Source organism: Haliotis asinina, chromosome 9, assembly GCF_037392515.1.
Source record: "Haliotis asinina isolate JCU_RB_2024 chromosome 9, JCU_Hal_asi_v2, whole genome shotgun sequence".
NCBI classification, from domain to species: domain Eukaryota; kingdom Metazoa; phylum Mollusca; class Gastropoda; order Lepetellida; family Haliotidae; genus Haliotis; species Haliotis asinina.
The window spans coordinates 4463034-4480865 of record NC_090288.1 but is presented as its reverse complement, the minus strand read 5'-3'; the positions used below and the strand labels follow the sequence as shown (position 1 = coordinate 4480865).

At 36.8% G+C, this 17832-nt stretch overlaps 1 protein-coding gene across 1 annotated transcript; it reads right to left on the bottom strand.

Annotated features, from left to right (window-relative positions):
* Window positions 1-8882: 8882 nt before the first annotated feature.
* Window positions 8883-17439, bottom strand: LOC137296943 (PRA1 family protein 3-like). Its single transcript, XM_067828857.1, has 3 exons — window positions 17258-17439; window positions 10730-10947; window positions 8883-9575 (listed from the first exon to the last, which is right to left on the bottom strand). The coding sequence occupies exons 1-3, from the start codon at window positions 17437-17439 to the stop codon at window positions 9436-9438; spliced, it is 540 nt and encodes a 179-aa protein (XP_067684958.1). The 3' UTR covers window positions 8883-9435.
* Between the last annotated feature and the right edge of the window lie 393 nt (window positions 17440-17832).

Here is a 17832-nt window from a genome sequence, read left to right as displayed (position 1 = left end):
GCTACAAGAAATGAAAGATTGCAAAAGTCTGTAAATATGGGTAATAAAATCAGGATCAGACATCAGCATTGACGTCATGAGCGCTGATCTACAGTTTCAGTGAATGTGACCACCCAATCCTGTTAGTTGCCACTTTCAGCATGATTTTTGGTTGCTGAAGACTAGTTGATTAAACACCAAGACACCAGTGCATTTATCGGACATTTTATTCCTGTTTCCACACTCCACTACACTGTAACAGGCTTTAGGGAAGTTGCATAGATACTGTAGACCTACATGACCCAGTGTGTGTACAACTGTCAGTCAGCATGAGCACTATCGTACACTGTCACATCGAGGATGGTCCCTGTAGCTCTCCACCGTGAAGGTGCAAATACACTTAGAGCATGAGCAGAGAAGCGGCAACACTACAACAAACACACATCCAAAAAAAACAATGTGCTGTACATATATTACAAGGAACCTGAAACATTAAAATGGAGAATGCTGTTAAAGGTAGTCATCAACCACTAATTTGAATTGCTGCATATTCCAGATCGAGGCTTATGCTGTGACGCTACTCTACACATCAGTTCCAAAATACTTGTGTCGTGCTGAAATGAATTTCACTACGACATGATTGTACAACTCAAAAACAAGTTAAAGACCAACAATCTCATTTACGACTAGTTCATCTGTCACTGGATAATGTATATTAATGGTAGTGTGGTATTTAGGTGCTATTTAACTTCTTTTGATATATACATGTATATACATACATACACGTCACATTCCTTTAAAGCTTTCTAGCCTGTCATAACTGTTTAACTGATGAATTCTGGAAACCTTATCAAAATATGATATTAGACTTTGCATTTTCTTATAGATGGTCAAGAATTTGGCCTCTCTGCACTTCTTGCAAGTTGGACAACAGTCAATCCCAGATGATTGGTGCTGCTAAAACCCCCAAAATAACTAGTGAAAACTCACAAAATTTTGTGTACTGAATGTCAAAAAGTAAGTCATTTGCTGTGTACCAGTAATTAAACATTTGAATAATAATATACTGAAGTTAATTTTAATTCATTATTCAGATTTGAAGAACAGAATCTTTTTCCCTGATAAATGTTTGAATCTCAAGTCTACATGAAGAGCTATGAACATTAAATGCTCAGATCATATATTTTGACAAGGAGTAACTAAAGGTAATACTTTCAGAAATGCATGTTAGTCACTGTAGCAATAGCCAACAATTTAACAACTGCAAATGTATATACTTCAAATATTGCACAAGTATGTACACCTTACACATAACACAACGTCCTCAAAGACAGCTTCTGCTGAACACAAAGGCTGCTCAATGCCAGACCACAGGTGTCTCAAGGTCTTGGGACTTCGATACCTAGATCCAAATTTAACTAGAAACTAGTATCGTGCAATTCAGAGATGCCCAATATCAACATCTGCACTGAATGTGTATATATGATGTTTTAGCAAATTAGCTTCGAAATTTGAAGACTTCAAACGTTTACATAAGTCATTATAAACTATTCTGGACAAGAACTTGACATCTGCTAGGTACAACCTTGGATGATATTTTGGCAAGACATCAGCCAAATAAAACCACTCATTTGGGGAAGCCAAACAGGGCTGATAGCATCCACAAAACTGAAGCTGTATAACAGAAATACTACCTAACATGTAACATCCACCACTCAGAACATTTAGTGGTGCAGCCTTTGCTAATTCAGATTCTCACTTTAATTCCCTATGGCTTAAGAATTACAGATAGGCAGCAGCTTTGTTACCAGATCTCAGCCATCTTGAATAAAGTGATCCTAGCATGAGTGTTAATGTATCAGAGTTATGATCAACATAACACTAATAGCTATGACAAAGCACAGCTAAGACAACTTTGTGCACATGACCCTTGATGTTAATTATACATAAAGAGGGTTGAGTTAAAAAACCCATCTCTCCCTGGTGATAGCAAAGGTTGTGTCTGGACCCACAAACCCACAGTTGAACACTGATGTCAACTAACAACAGCTACATCAAGACAGCCTGGATTTCATCATGCATGAGTGCATGGATCTAATGGAACATACAAACAACACACACTGTTACCGTGGTTGCAATGGAATCAAATCCTTTAAACACATTTAAGTAGTACATGTATACAAATGGTATATTCTAAAAGTGTCAAGGAGAAAGCACAAGGAGACAACATGGATATAAAAGGTGTGCAGAGTATCTATCAAAACACTTTACATTACTGACACATGCCTTAACTCACTTCACAGTTACAGTGAGTGAATATGACAAGAGTTCATGCCACTTACAGTAATACAGTGGAAGCTGTTTAAACCGGCACTCATTGGGACTGAAGAAATAATCCAGTTTAGACGACGTGCCACAAACTGTACCCATGCAGGGACTTGAACCCAGGTCTTCCTGGAGATTCCTTCAATAAACACACCACTTTTCCATCTAGCCATCAGGACTAGTATAAGCCCTAATCACCTGGCTACCTGATATAAGTAACTCTGAAATGACCATCTGATAATGGGATGTTAACATTAATTAATACCCTCAATAGCACAAAAATCCGCAGGAACTGCTAGATAAAACTGAAAAGGGAAAACTGAAAGGGAATAAATATTGATAATTGAAGAAGTGCCAGAAATAATTTTATGTTCTAAAGACTAGATGGAAAAAATGTTTTTATTGAAAGAGTTCATAAGAAACATTCCATCCATAAAAATCCACCCCAAGATAATACTTCCAAATGCTTAGAAACCTCTTTTGGAACATTCCTTCGACACTTCAGCATATTCACTGACTGTAAAGTGTAATCTGTTCATTTAAACATTATATAAATAAACATTGTAAGGAAGAGCAATGTTGAAAAGTAAACATGCAGCATTTAGTGACCTACTAAAAGACCGAATTGAATGTCACTTTTTCTTTTACGTATGGCTGGGAAGTGTGCTTTTTGCAGCACAGAAACACATTCCTGGAAGACAAACTGTAAGATTCAAGAGGTGAATATTCATCACTGCATTAATGAGATTCAAGCCTGTATGTTTTACATTTAGCACAGAAGCAATGTTTTCAAGATTCATTGATAAATGTTACAATAATTGTTAGTATTATTACAATGTCTGTTAGTGAGATGTTACAATGCCCCTTCGAACAATACAAAACATTCACCATAAAAATAATACATCAGTCACTCTCTCCATAAAAAATAAACATTTTCCAGATGATTATCACAAGGGTTGAGAGTGAACAATCAGTGTATAACCACAGAGCTTGTCAAGGAGAAGCCAGTACAACACTAACACGAGTCTGTATGGACAATGAAATCTTTCTCTCAGTCGGCTTCTCCCTTTACAAATCCATCACCAATATTTCATGTGCTTGTGTTCTTTGTCTCTCCATCACCCGAGAAAACAAATGGATGCTTTAAGATGTAACTGATACTTTGACCCAAGGAACCATCCTGACCTGGTTCCATCCAGGGAGATCTGACAATACTGACAATACTTACAGAAAATAATTTATGGTGTGTGAGTTACTGTTACTTTAAACTGCATCAGCAAAATATTGAACCTATTTGCTGGAAATTCAAATAATTCCAACAGAATTTACAGCTGCCATCTTTGTTATGAGGCACATAGCATTTTGGAGTAAATGCTTACTCGTTCACTGAATGATATAGAAGTGAAAAGTAACTCTTAAACGTATTCCTCACAATACAGACAGGATCTCTCTCTCTCTCTCTTTGGCATATCAAATATGAATAACATTCAAAGGCTGGACAGTATCTCCGTCATGTGCTATGAACTTGTGACGTCCAATCAGCAAATTGTTTAGAAATAGTTGTGTTCACGTAAGGACCACGTACAGAGTAAGACTCATCTGAGATAATCATGGATTCATATCTTCATGTCATTACAATCAAACAATGTCACAATTCCATCAATGAAACTAGTCATTTATACAGCACCTGTTTCCAGTCTGTGGCAGTCAAAGTGTGACTGAGTTCAGTTTTACACCAGAAATAGGCTTCACATATAGTGCCCATGTGGGAATTTGAGCCTTGTCTTTGGCGTGATGATCAAACACGAAAGCCACTAGGTTACCACACAAGTATTCAAAGGTGATGGAGGGACGTGGTGTATACGAACTCATGAATTACTGGCAATGTTACAAACCTCAAAGCCCACAATCATGACTATCCTCATCAACACACAGCTGAAACCTAGACAAGATCTCTACCATGAACACAAGCAAGAAACTCAGAAAAAAATAAAACAGAGCATAGTCGCATGCAAAAGCAAACTCAACTTCAAAATGAACACAAACATGGCGTGCTCTTTCCATTCATGATGGTTACCATGGTTACAGTAGTGAAAAGAAACACATTCCACAGAGGATGCATCAGCACTAACATCACCATGGCGCAAAGATCACTAAAGCACTAACATCACCATAGCACTAGTATCACCACAGTGCTAAGTTCACCATAGCGCTGAATCAACAGAACACATGGATCTTTGTGAAATGAGATCCTAAAACAGAAGACTAGATTTACTGACAGTTTTCTAGAATATCAAGACATGTATGAGCAAAATTCTAAATTCAAAAAAAGCTTCAAAAAGAGAAAAATTCATGGGGTTCAAATTCACAAATGAACATCTCTAAACAAACTGTTCATCAAAACCAAATGTTGCTATATGCAACAAACCATACCATGATCCATAGCACTATTTCATATTTCACCACGATATAATCATATGCATAAAATATGAGAAAAAGCAGATTATGAGAAAAAGCAGATTTTTCATCACATTTGTATTGCCATTGTGAAAACGTCTTGCTCTCCATGAAACCAAGTGTGACATTGTGTTGAGCTTGCATTAACCAGTTTATCGAAACTGTTGACTCTCTTGTGTGTAGCCATGCACATATTCTTCAAAGTGTGCGAGGTTCACAATACTTATTCCAATAAACTGTTTTTCAATACTATTAAATACTTCAATTATATTTGCCACAGAATCATCCGATCACATGATTTTGAAAATGGAATTTTCTCAAATTTAGTGTGAGGTTATTAAAACAGTTTGTGATAATTCATGACTTTTTGTGTTTGCAGTGACAATGCAAAGATTAATTCCACTTTAAACAAAAAAGTAAATTGGATAAAGTGGAATTAAGATTGCAAACCCTCACAATTTTACCTTGCCAAAAGAAGATTTAAATCTCAGAATTTTATTTAACTTAAGATAAAGTAACAAACTATCACAGTCTCAGTTGCTATTATTGATTTGTATTTTAATGGGGAATGAAATACTAAGAACAAGTAGGGTTTGTCGAAGTTAACACTCATCATGTACTGCACGTGCATTTGTTTCACTGTTCAAACAACTGCGCTTAAATTATGAGGATTCACATTATTAATTTCACTCTAATGTAGTTTTTTTGTTTTGAGTGAAATTCATCAGTATGTTTTAACTGCAGACAATAGTCATGTCAATCATGCCAAACAGTTGAACCCTGTAAATCTGGACAGTATAGTTCCCTACTAGTCTGTATCAACACATCATCAGAAAGAGTTAATTATAGGTTGATATTAGATCAAACAGCTACAGATGCTTCCATCAGTCATCATCCAGAATGCAAAGTTTCTGGATGAAACCTTTAAAGGGATGTTGATTTTTAAAGTTTCTTTGTATACTCTACAACTTACTCAGAGTGGATTGATTGACCAGTACTATATTCACAGGGATGTGTGCGAAAAAATGACCAGTTTACAATATAATGACAAGTCAAGAATTTGCTGACTGTTGAAAAAGACTAACTCGGTACCAAGTAGTTACTGTATTAATTTAGAAATTACAGAAATGTGGAATGTTAACTTTTCTCTAACACACCACACTCAACATACCATACTCCTCTTCTATACATGTCAATGTGTCCATAATTACGAAAATTTCTAATGTCTGTAATGAATGAATAATTGTAATCTTACCTTAGTTTACACAAAGTGGAGCGGGTACTCTTAAGATAACAGTGTTACCTTGGAAATGTTCTGTTTAGTAGCCTCTACCATTGTGAACAGAATCAGTTTACACTCCCACCTACGTGTATGTGCAATGCCAAACTTTGTAAATAGTATTATTTATGTTTATGGTGTCACAATTGACTTGTTGGCCAGAATAATGGAAAATATTGATGATTCCATCGTCAAATGAAGGATGATCTGTATTTATATAGTAACTATATGCATGTATTTACTTCAGAGCTCCCTTTGGTCACAATGTCAACATTTTGCTGAGGCAAGGCTACATACAATGAAAAAATGAATAATTTGATCAATAATTATTCAAGTAGTTACTATTCACGCTAATTCTGCACTATTTCTTACAAATATATAGTTCTATTTTCTACTGAATTAAGATGTGAAACACATGAAAACATTAACAATTTTGTTGTTATTGAATGATATTATGTCTAAAAGAGAAACCACAAACCAAACCATAACAAGTGTGTAGTTACAAACAATATGGTTTAAATAAACCCTGCAATTGCCTGTGAATGAGCTGGGTTTTAATTTTTATGCCACTGTTAGCAATATTCAAGCAATATCATGGATGGACACCAGAAACAGGCTTCACACATTGTATCCATGTTGGGAATTGAACCTTTATCTTCAGTGTGACTAGTTAACACTTTAACCACTAGGCTACCCTACACCAAGTTCTGATTCTACCTACTGACTATTATGCAGTCTTATGCATTTATGTGTAACTGTACGGTACTAGAAACACAATCTTACCATCACTTGTACACGACATGGGGTCATCATCACATTGTCATAATTCATTGAACCCTTGTACTTCAACATGATTCTGTATGCATAAAGATGCATATCACACATTAGTTCTTTGTCATCTCATACCTTTCAATGATTACCCTGTATCGCATTAATATATTGTTGGAAAGAATAGGGCAAAACAAGGCTCAGCAGATTTACAAATCATAAAAATAATATTATAAATATCTTGTCATACATATTTCAGCATGTTCATTAATATTAATATTAGCCCATGTGAAGTATCTGAAGTCTTGTGATATCTGTTATTGATACAGTGATATCTGTTATTGATACAGTGATATCTGTTATTGATACAGTGATATCTGTTATTGATACAATAGTCAAAACATAAACATATACCATCCTTTCCTTCAGAATTGAAATAAGTAGATTTGTGCAGTTGTGGTTCCTTTTACCATGTCCTCTTTCACAAACAAAACAATATCACAAGTACTTAACAAATCACCATCTGTCAATCAAACCACAAGATTGACAAAACAGAACAGTTGAATTCATACATAAACGGCCATGTTGTTTAACAACTAAAATGTCAGGATGTTATATCAAAGTGATTCTAATAGATATGATTTCTGTGAAATGCCTGAACAATTCTGTTTTATATATTTTCTTGACAGAAAAAATACATTCCTATTCTTTAGATCTAAAAATAAGCAAACAATCAGAAAACAAGAAGAGGAAGAAAGCTTGTCTAATGATTCAAAAACTGTTAAAAAAAACCCTATTGATTCAGGATGTTCAGATGAAATATAAGACATACATTCAATATGGTCATTCCTGATGCAAAAAACATCATAATCTCCGAAAATTTGTTCTTTGCCACGTACATATTGATGCCCCAAAATTAGATGTGTATGTCAATATGTCTTCCCAATATATAGCTGTGTGGTAAATTTAGCCTTAGTGATAGATTAATTTGTTATCTTAAAAAAACAACAGTTTTAAATGTTAATGATTATGCTAAGAAGTAGGACGTATAATAATTATATAAACAATCACAGCACTATTCACTTGTATCAAACAAAAATGTTTGCTGGGTACATGTAAAGATATCATTTTCGGATCATAATTATCATCATCATTGTTGTTATGATCACCATGATCATCTGACAGTTGTAAATAGAACCACCTTAACATGCTATAATTCACAACTCCAAGTGTCTGGTCCTTTTCTCTTTTCACCTCTTCACATAGTATTTGAATCATTTCATCATTTCCCTATACTTATTCCAGTTCATGAGGTTCGAAGAAAACATTCATTCAAATATTATCCAAGTTCATGCATTAACTGGGAAGGACTGAAAACTGTTAGCCAGATTACAAGGGACACATTTGGGAATATTTGCTTACTCCTCAATCATGGTAAACACATAAGTGAGAAGTAAGCACATGCTCTGTGTTCCTTATCAAAAATAGGTTAACATCCATACATTCTCACCCTTTTGTATATCACTTCTAAATGTAAATAGCATGTCATGAGAACATCATAAATCCAATGATAAACCAGCATTATCACAGACCGCCATAGCTACTGAAGGGAGATAACCAATGACACATCAATGTTCAGATCACATTGCTGAAAACATTCATTCCAAAATAAGAGCCTGTTATTATTGTGATCCATTGTTTAGTACACAGTCTAAACTGTTAGCATGGTTAGTACGTGTAATACTAGCTGTGCATTTTGTAAGAATGTGGATATGTACAACCTAGATCCTTAATGATCTTTCCATGATGAACAGTTATGATAAAATATGGTCAGTAGAATATCGTAAACCTCTTTCATAATAACCTGTCAAATAGAAACTTTTTATAGCATCCCAATATAATATATTAAAAAAAAAGAAAAGAAAACTAAACAGACTTTTTTAACAACAACTGAAAGGTTTAATCCCTTCCATAGTGACATTTCAATAAAACCAAAACTGGAACTTAGGATTAAGTTATCCTATCTATTCCATTATTGCAATTTTGAGAAATGTGAAATGAAAACCAAGTCCTTATACAAAATATAGCTGATTGATTGATGTGTAAAAACATATGGCTTAACTACTTAAAACAAAGCATGAAACGTAGTAATTAGGAGGCCCGGCATTTGAAACAAGAAAACGAGCACCATTATTAGATTATCATTATAATACAACATCATGACTGATCCTGATTGCCCTTGGACTTGAAAGAAAAGAAAACCATGAGAGTTAATTTCAGCCATGGCATCCGTTACATTACAAAGAAAAGATAATTGATCTAACAGTTTAACATACAAAAATATGTTTATTATTGTCTTAAATTATGTAGACCTAATGAAATATATGTCAACCATACACAATAATTCCAGCATAACAAACCTGTCACTCAAAATATCATGACAAGAACTTTGGAAACAGATTCAAAATTGAACCATTCATTCATATCGCAAGCTTATATTTGTAAGCTTTCGTGCAAATAGTAGACTTCAAAAGCTAAGAAGTATGACCATAAATATTTGATGTACAAAATATTTTTTGACAATTTGTTCCAATGCCAGCGACAATGTATCCATGGATGCTGACAGTCTAGGAGCCTGCTTCCTGTTCTTGTCCAAGTCCCTCCAAGATAATGCCCATCGGCGTCCGCTTCAAGCCAACATACTCCATCTTGTTGGTGATTTTGTTTTTAAAGCTCCTCATTCTTAAAGATGCATGAAGGATTATCACTGAAATGACAGGAAATTACTATATTTTGAACTGTGGACAAGTGATAGCAAAATGCAGAATATATATTATTTTACTGTTTGGTACTTGTTTTTGGTTTACTGTTTCCTACATTGAACTCTTTGATACAGTTTACTGTTTGCTTTGATGTGTTGTTTGTTAAGGTTTACTGTTTGCTGTGATGTGCTGTTTGTTATGGTTTACTGTCTGTCATGATGTGTTGTTTGTTATGGTTTACTGTTTGCTTTGATGTGCTGTTAACTATGGTATACCATTTGCTATGATGTGCTGTTTGTTATGGTTTACTATTTGTCATGATGTGTTGTTTGTTATCGTTTACCGTTTGCTTTGATGTGCTGCTTGTTATGGTTTGCTGTTTGCTATGATGTGTTGATTGTTATGGTTTGCTGTTTGCTATGATGTGTTGTGTGTTATGGTTTATTGTTTGTCATGATGTGCTGTTTGTTATGGTTTACTGTCTGTCATGATGTGTTGTTTGTTATGGTTTACTGTTTGCTATGATGTGTTGTTTGTTATGGTTTGCTGTTTGCTATGATGTGTTGTTTGTTATGGTTTGCTGTTTGCTATGATGTGTTGTGTGTTATGGTTTATTGTTTGTCATGATGTGCTGTTTGTTATGGTTTACTGTCTGTCATGATGTGTTGTTTGTTATGGTTTACCATTTGCTATGATGTGTTGTTTGTTATGGTTTACTGTCTGTCATGATGTGTTGTTTGCTATGGTTTACCATTTGCTATGATGTGTTGTTTGTTATGGTTTACTGTCATGTAAAAATCATCACTTGAAACTTTGAAACAGAAGTTACACAATGTACCCATCCACTAAAGTTAAACTGGAATTATTCCTTCAAATTAAATGAAATCTCACTTTTATATCATCCCGTTTCCCAACTTGGTCTGATTTTCAATATACATGTAACAGTCTCAATAAGCATGTGACAGGACTCCCACATTTTGGCCACACAGCTTTTAGCAATATTCCAGCAATATCATGGCAGGGACAACAGACATGGGCTTCACACATTGTACTCCTGTGGGGAATCCGAACTGAGCCTTCGGCACTTGATTGAGAAAGTGTTATCACAAATATAACATATGTTACAAGCACATTTAGTTTTTAGAAGCAGACTACTCACATAGCAAAGGGAAAGCGATTCCGAACATGAAGACGATGACAGCGCCTAGCATGTACACAACGAGGTAGCCTGCAGACAGGATAATGAGAACGCTCAGCAAGGGATGGTCGCGCTTGAACCTCCTGGTTCTCCACTGATTGTTGGTGCAGTATACGAACCCTCCAAATGCAACAGCTATAGCCACGAAACCAAACACCATCTTTACAGGATGGATGATTCTGTAGGACAAAAACAACATAAACAGCTCAGTATAGCATGGTAATAATTACCAGAGGGACTCTCATTATCACCGTAATAGCCCCAATGTCTTGAATGTATGATATAAATGGAGTGGTGGGTGAGAATGCCCTTTTAGCAATATTCCAGCAACATCGTGGCATGGGGACACCAGAAATGGGCTTCGCACACTGTATCCATGTTAGCTATCAAACCCGGGTCATCAGCATGATGAGTGATCACATTAACCATGAGGATTCCCCACCACCCCAAGGGAGGTAGGGAAATGAAGGGAGCAAACCACAACGACCACAGAACATGTTTGTAACTGTGAGTATAGTTTTAAAATATACATTAGTGTTAAGAATTTGCTTAGAGACTGGGCACAGTTATTTGTATTGTGAGTCTCAGGAGATGCCAAAAAGTATGGCCGTCACATTTTATGCATCTCTTTAAACTAAAGTAAAGAATGTTCTTTAAAAATGTTAGATTCTGCATCATGCACAGTTTACTGTCCAAGGTCTGATTTTCAATCAATACGCTTTGTTTAAAACAAGGCAAATACATTCACAAAGTATTGTTTGTTGCTAGCTAAGAGGTCAATCAGGATACTACCGTGAAGTATAACTGAAAATCCAACCACTACAGGTAAACAGAGATAGATCTCTGACTGAAGCAATTTAGTTTCTCACAGCTTCACAGAAACACTTGAATTTGACATTAGAATCTAAATTAACTACATGGGGACTGAATGGGATGTTTTGTGATGCTGTAACACAAATAGCTTTTGAAACTGCCATATTGAATGACTTCACTCAAGTTGAAATAACAGGAAAAGTAATTCTACATATTTGATTAAACATATTTATGAAATGCAACAAAACTGTTAAACCGTTTATAGCATTCTATGCAAATAATGCTATGTGTCCTGTTATATCAATTAATATCCCTTACAACCTAGTACACAATGACTGATTATTGGGTATTGATCATGTGTGTCTGCCACACAGAGAAACAAATTTTTAATATTCATTCGGAAAGATGATAAGAAAGCTAACCATGAACAGCAAATGTCAGCTGGATTTTCTAGATGATTCATGTTTGCATGATTTAATGATGTGGTATCTCACTATGAACAAGACAAATATACCTTGAACAGCGGCACCCAGTAGGATAGGATTAATAGCATTTCAGTTAGCAATTAGATCATGTTTGTAGCTAATGATTCCAATACAAAAAGGATTACTGTTTCATAGCAGTTACCAAAACATTAGTATATTTGCATTAAGATGAAAAGGTCAGCAGCAAATGTTTGTGGTGTTCAATGGTCATGTGCAGTTTCTCTTAACACCAGAAACATTATGGCAGTTATTAACCATACATATCAACATGATGAATACAAAGATTGCAATTGCAGGTCACATTAGGTTAGGTAGGTTAGGTAGTGGAGCATGCCTCTGGCGTCGTGGCCCTTGCATGTACCCTCTCGTTTCTCCTCTTGATTATATTGATGAATTGAGCCCATTCATTATTTCTGTTTTCAAGGGCTTCTTTAAGATTGTTGTTGGCTGTTGACCTGATTTCATCATATTCGGGGCATCTGAATAAGATGTGCTCAAGATCTTCCTCTTCTTGATTACAAAATGTGCAAATGGGGTCAGTTGCCAGATGATATTTGGCTAGATAGCTCTGACAGGGAAAGTGGTTCAGTCGGATTCTAGAGATGGTAACTTGATCCGTTCTTTTGATATTTTTGTAGAAAATTCTGTTGGGTTTTTCCTGCAGTTCAAAGTACTTTCGACCTTTGCTGTTATTGAGCCAGATATTTGACCATTTATCACTAGAGGTTTCCTTCACTCTGCATTTCAAACTAGGTAGAGATGACATAGGTTTTAGCAGAGGGCCACACTCAGATGCTTGCTTGGCAAGTTCGTCAGCCTTTTCGTTCCCAATAATCCCTACATGGCTTGGGATCCATTGTAGGCAGATGACAGTTTTCAGGGTTTGTAGCAGACTGTTGATGGCTTTGGTTTGATGGTAGTACTCAGTAGGTTTGTATGACAACAGAGTGTGCAGGGATGATAAAGAGTCCGTCAGGATGGTGTAAGGACCGGAGTTGGAAAGATCTTTAATTTCCAGCAAGGCTCTTTCTATTGCTGTAAGTTCTGCACTGAGGATTGAGCAGGGGGTGAGTGGAATGATGACACTACTCTCATCGTCTTGGAGATATATGCCTGCCCCAGCTTTTCCATTGTTTGGATCCAGGGAGCCGTCAGTGTAGATCTTTCTGTATTCTGAATATTTAGTCTGGATTAACTCCAAGGCTAGCATCTTCAACTTGACTGGGTTTTCTGACTTATTGGCTTGTTCTGGAATTGATGTTACTATGGTTGGAGGTTTCCATTGCCATGGTGGTATATCATTCATGATTGCTGTTGGAGAGAAGTTGGGGTCTGACCTAGAAGGGAGATAGATGTTTCTTTCCTTGAGTAGCCTGCTGGATCTTGCATAGAAGGAGTTCTTTGCTTTGTTTTTCTTGAGATGCCCTGGAGAATCTTTTGGAAGGAAGTGATTTTTAATCCTTCTGTTCAGGATAACTGATTCCGAATGGATCTGAAGTGGAGGGATGTTTGCTTCTATCTCAAGTGACCCAACTGGCGTGGTTTTCAGAGCACCAACTATGAGACGGAGAGCACAATTTTGTAAGGTTGAAAGTCTTTTCATTCTCGTTGGGCAGCATGATGACCAGATTTCCATGGCATATGACATCTTACTCCTGATATATGTCAGATAGAATGTTCTTAGGGTGGTAAAATCGGCCCCCCAAGCTTTTGATGAAATGACCTTCATGAGGTTCAGCCTCTTTAGACAGTCATGATGTAACCGGTCAATATGGGCATTCCATGTGAGTTTAGGGTCGAGTGTTAGCCCTAGTATTTTCGGATTTTTGTTGTAGCCTATTGACCGACCAGAGATTTGTATACCAAGTTTGTCAAGTGGCAATACATGTTTTCGTTTTCTGGTGATGACTGTGTATTCTGTCTTATCTTGGGATATCTTTAATTTCCACTTGGTTGCCCAATTGTTTATTGCTTCCATACATTCATTGGCATGCGTCACAATGTGGTTGAGATCTTTGTGAGTGATATATATGGAGCCATCATCAGCATATGTGACTTGTCCCAGTGGCTTTGAAACTACAGATGGTAGATCCTGCATCATGATGTTAAAAAGGATTGGGCTGATTATTGAACCCTGGGGTGTTCCAGTGTTGATGCTGATTAAGTCTGAATACTCATTACCTACTTTGGTTTGGATGTGTCTTTCGCTGAGGAAGCTTCTGATGAATTTAAGAAGTCTGCCACTTATTCCCAGTTCAGCTGCCTTTAAGGTGACTCCATCCCACCACACCTTATCAAATGCACCTTCTAGATCGATCAGGATTATAACCGTGTATTCATTCCTGCTTAATCCTTGATGACATTGTTCAGTTAGCTGCATGAGTGCATCTATGGTACCTGATTTTGGGCGGAAGCCACACTGAGATTTGTGAAAGATCTTTTCTGTCTCCAATTTCCATGTTAATCGTCTGGTGATCATCTTTTCCATGAGTTTACCTAGGCAGGAGGTGAGGGCAATAGGACGGTATGATTTAATGGCTAGTTTATCTTTGTTTGGTTTTAGAAGAGGAATTATTTGGCTAGTCTTCCATGCTGATGGATAAGTGCCAGAGTCCCAAATCTCATTAAACAGATTGAGTATGATGTCTTTTGCATTTGGTGGTAGGTCCATCAGCATCTGGTTGTGAATTTTATCAGGACCAGCAGCTTTTAGTGTCAGTTCTTTTATGGCAAGGTCCATTTCATGTCTCGTGAAAGGTTGGTCCTCCTCAGCCTCAGAAGAATACAGCAAATCTAGGTTGTCAGCAATATGTTGTTCACTATCAGAAAAGGTACTTTTGTTGAAATCCGTGTCAATGGAGGAACACTTGTTGGCATAGTGATTTCCAAATAACTGCGCCTTTTCTTTCGTGTCAGTGATCATTACACCATCATGGAATAGGGCTGGTTGACTTGAGTTGGTGTTGCCGTTGATTGCTTTTATTTTCCTCCAGATAGTATGGGAAGGAGTGTCTCTTGTAAGAGTTGAGATGAAATTTCTCCAACTAGTGGTTTTGGCGATCTTGATATCCCTCTTTACTTTGGCTTCTAGACATTTGTATGCTATTTTGTCCCTCAAGTTGCGGGTGCGTTTCCAAGTTCTTCTGGCTCTTCTTCTAGCCTTTCTGTCCTTGCTTATACTTTCATTCCACCAAGGTGCAGGTGGTCTCTTGTGAAGTTTGGTTGAAGGATAAGTTTCTTCTGCCACATCAACAATACACTTGGTGATTGATTCCACCTTCTGTTCAACAGATGAGTGTGTTATGATGGCTTGTGTTTCCTCAATCTGGTGTGCTAGTAGAGATGTGAATCCTTCTCTGTTAGCTTTTTTGATGTTGAATCTCACTTCTTTGGTGGTGTTTTGTGGGGAACCGGGAAGTTCTATCTCTGTGATGATTGGGAAGTGATCGCTGCCGAGAGTATCATCCACGGTTTTCCATGACTTTATTTGAGGGGCAAGATTTGGGCTAACAATTGTTACATCGATGGAGTCAGTATGCCCCGTTGAGTGGCTTTGATGAGTGTGCTCAGTACCATTGATTGGCAGGAGGTTGCTGTCAGTTATCCATGCTGAGAGTCTTGCACCAGATGAGTTGGTTTGGGTGCTGTTCCATTGGGTGCTTTTAGCATTGAAATCACCGGCTAGATATGAGTTGGTACCCTGACTGATATCATCTAGTTCGTTGGACAGCCTGCTACATCCTTCCCTGGCATAGATGGATGAGGCACAGAATGTGAAGTTTTTACAGACTGTGATATCTGCACTGATGTACTCTATGATCTCAGAGTAGTAGGTCTTTACATCTGACACTCCTAGATGACTTTTTGTCAATAGTGCTACACCTCCGCCCTCCTTGTTTGGCCTTGGGGAGTTATATAGGCAGTAGCCTTTGAACTTGTCTTGCCAGTTCTCATGTTCTGTTATTCTTGTTTCACTGAGCAGTGCTATGTCAATGTTTTCCTCCTGTAGGAGTAGCTTGAATTCACTAACTTTGTTCTTCAGTGACTGGGCATTCCACTGTAGTACTTTTAGAGCTTTAGTTTCATCATTTACAGCTTCTGAGTCTTGAGGTAGGTCTATGGTATTTACTTCAGATATAGAGGTTGTGTCATCTCGATAGTGGCGTGATTTTCTTTGGAGGTAATTGCAACCCAAACTACAAAACTGCCTCCATTTGTTTTCATGACATTTTTGTCGAATTAGTTGAAAAAGCGATTCCGCTGATTGTCTATCCGTACACCACATTTCGATTCTTTTGTTTCTCAGGTCACATTAGTCAACCAAATCAGTAGTATTTCAAGTAACCTGCATCAGGGTATTGAATACTTATATCAGTGTTTACAGCCATTTAACCTCTTAATCTAAGACATGTCTTCATACTCACTAATTGAATATACATGATACAGGGTAACCAATAGAATTATTAATATTAAATGTTATCCAGCCTGGGACTTTTGCCATCAATCTAAAGAATGAATCTAATACATTTCTCATCGATCTTGTAATCACAGTTAATAATAGTACATATGATATATCTGAATGCTAGTTAAAATGATACTAAATGATACAATACTGGTTTGGGCTAGTGATCTCGGCTACAATGCCTGTTTACCGGGTGCAGCACCCCTTATGATCCTTAGGGTTAGGGTTAAGCACCCTTACGATCTTTAGGGTTAGGGTTTGGGTTAGGACTTGAGGTTAGGGTCAGAGTGCTAGTTAATCTGAAAGAGTGTGCCCCAGTAAAGTGCAGTATTCCCTTGATCTCAAACGCTCTTGTGACAAACTGACATGTCAAGCATACATTTTAATACTATTTGTGCTAGTTGTATCGCATAAATACCAGATATAGCATTTACATACATTAATAATAATGTGCTGGTCGCTGATACAGAACTACGACTCATGTCGTAACAGCCAATTACTTGTATTAGTAGACATTCCGATAATATCCCACACTCCGCACTGTGACAGAGTATTTAAATGCCAGTGCAAATTAAGCATCAACATATCTCCGAACGAATGAAAGCGTTGTGCGATGTATTAGCGACCTGTGGATGTCGAATGATAAAAGCGGAGAAATACAAAGCTTTGATTTCATAGAGCTATCCACGTCACTGATCACGTCAGATATACAAATCAAACGGTGCTCACCCAATGAGTAGAAAAACTATAAGCGCCGTCAGGAAGTAGTTTGTCTGATAATAGAGTAGATTGTTCAAGACCCTGTTAGCCCATTTATCGGCATCTTTTATATTCGGGATCTGGAATCGTGCCGATTCCAAGATAAAATCTCCCAAAGAACGGAGAGGGGCCACCTGCACTTGTTCGCCCATGTTGTCAATTTACAATCCCTTAAATCATGGACAAATGCCCAAATGTTTGCAAATAAATTGCAGATATATTCATGCGGTATTCCTAGTTAAAATACAACATTTTAAATCACGCCAATAAAATCTATTTAATTAATGGAAAATCGAATGGAGGTTTTGTTTGAGCAAGGCATAAATACATTTGTATATGTTATAAGGTATATGTCGTTTTATATACTTTTCCTAACACGCACTTCACAAACAAAATATATTATCTTGTATTTGACTTCTACTTCTCATTTTGTCCATACCTTTAATTGTTTGAATTATACGTTAATTCTTTTGAAGATTTTCAAGAATATCTTGATATACCAACAGTACACATGTGGAAAACATGTTTATCTATGTATTCACATG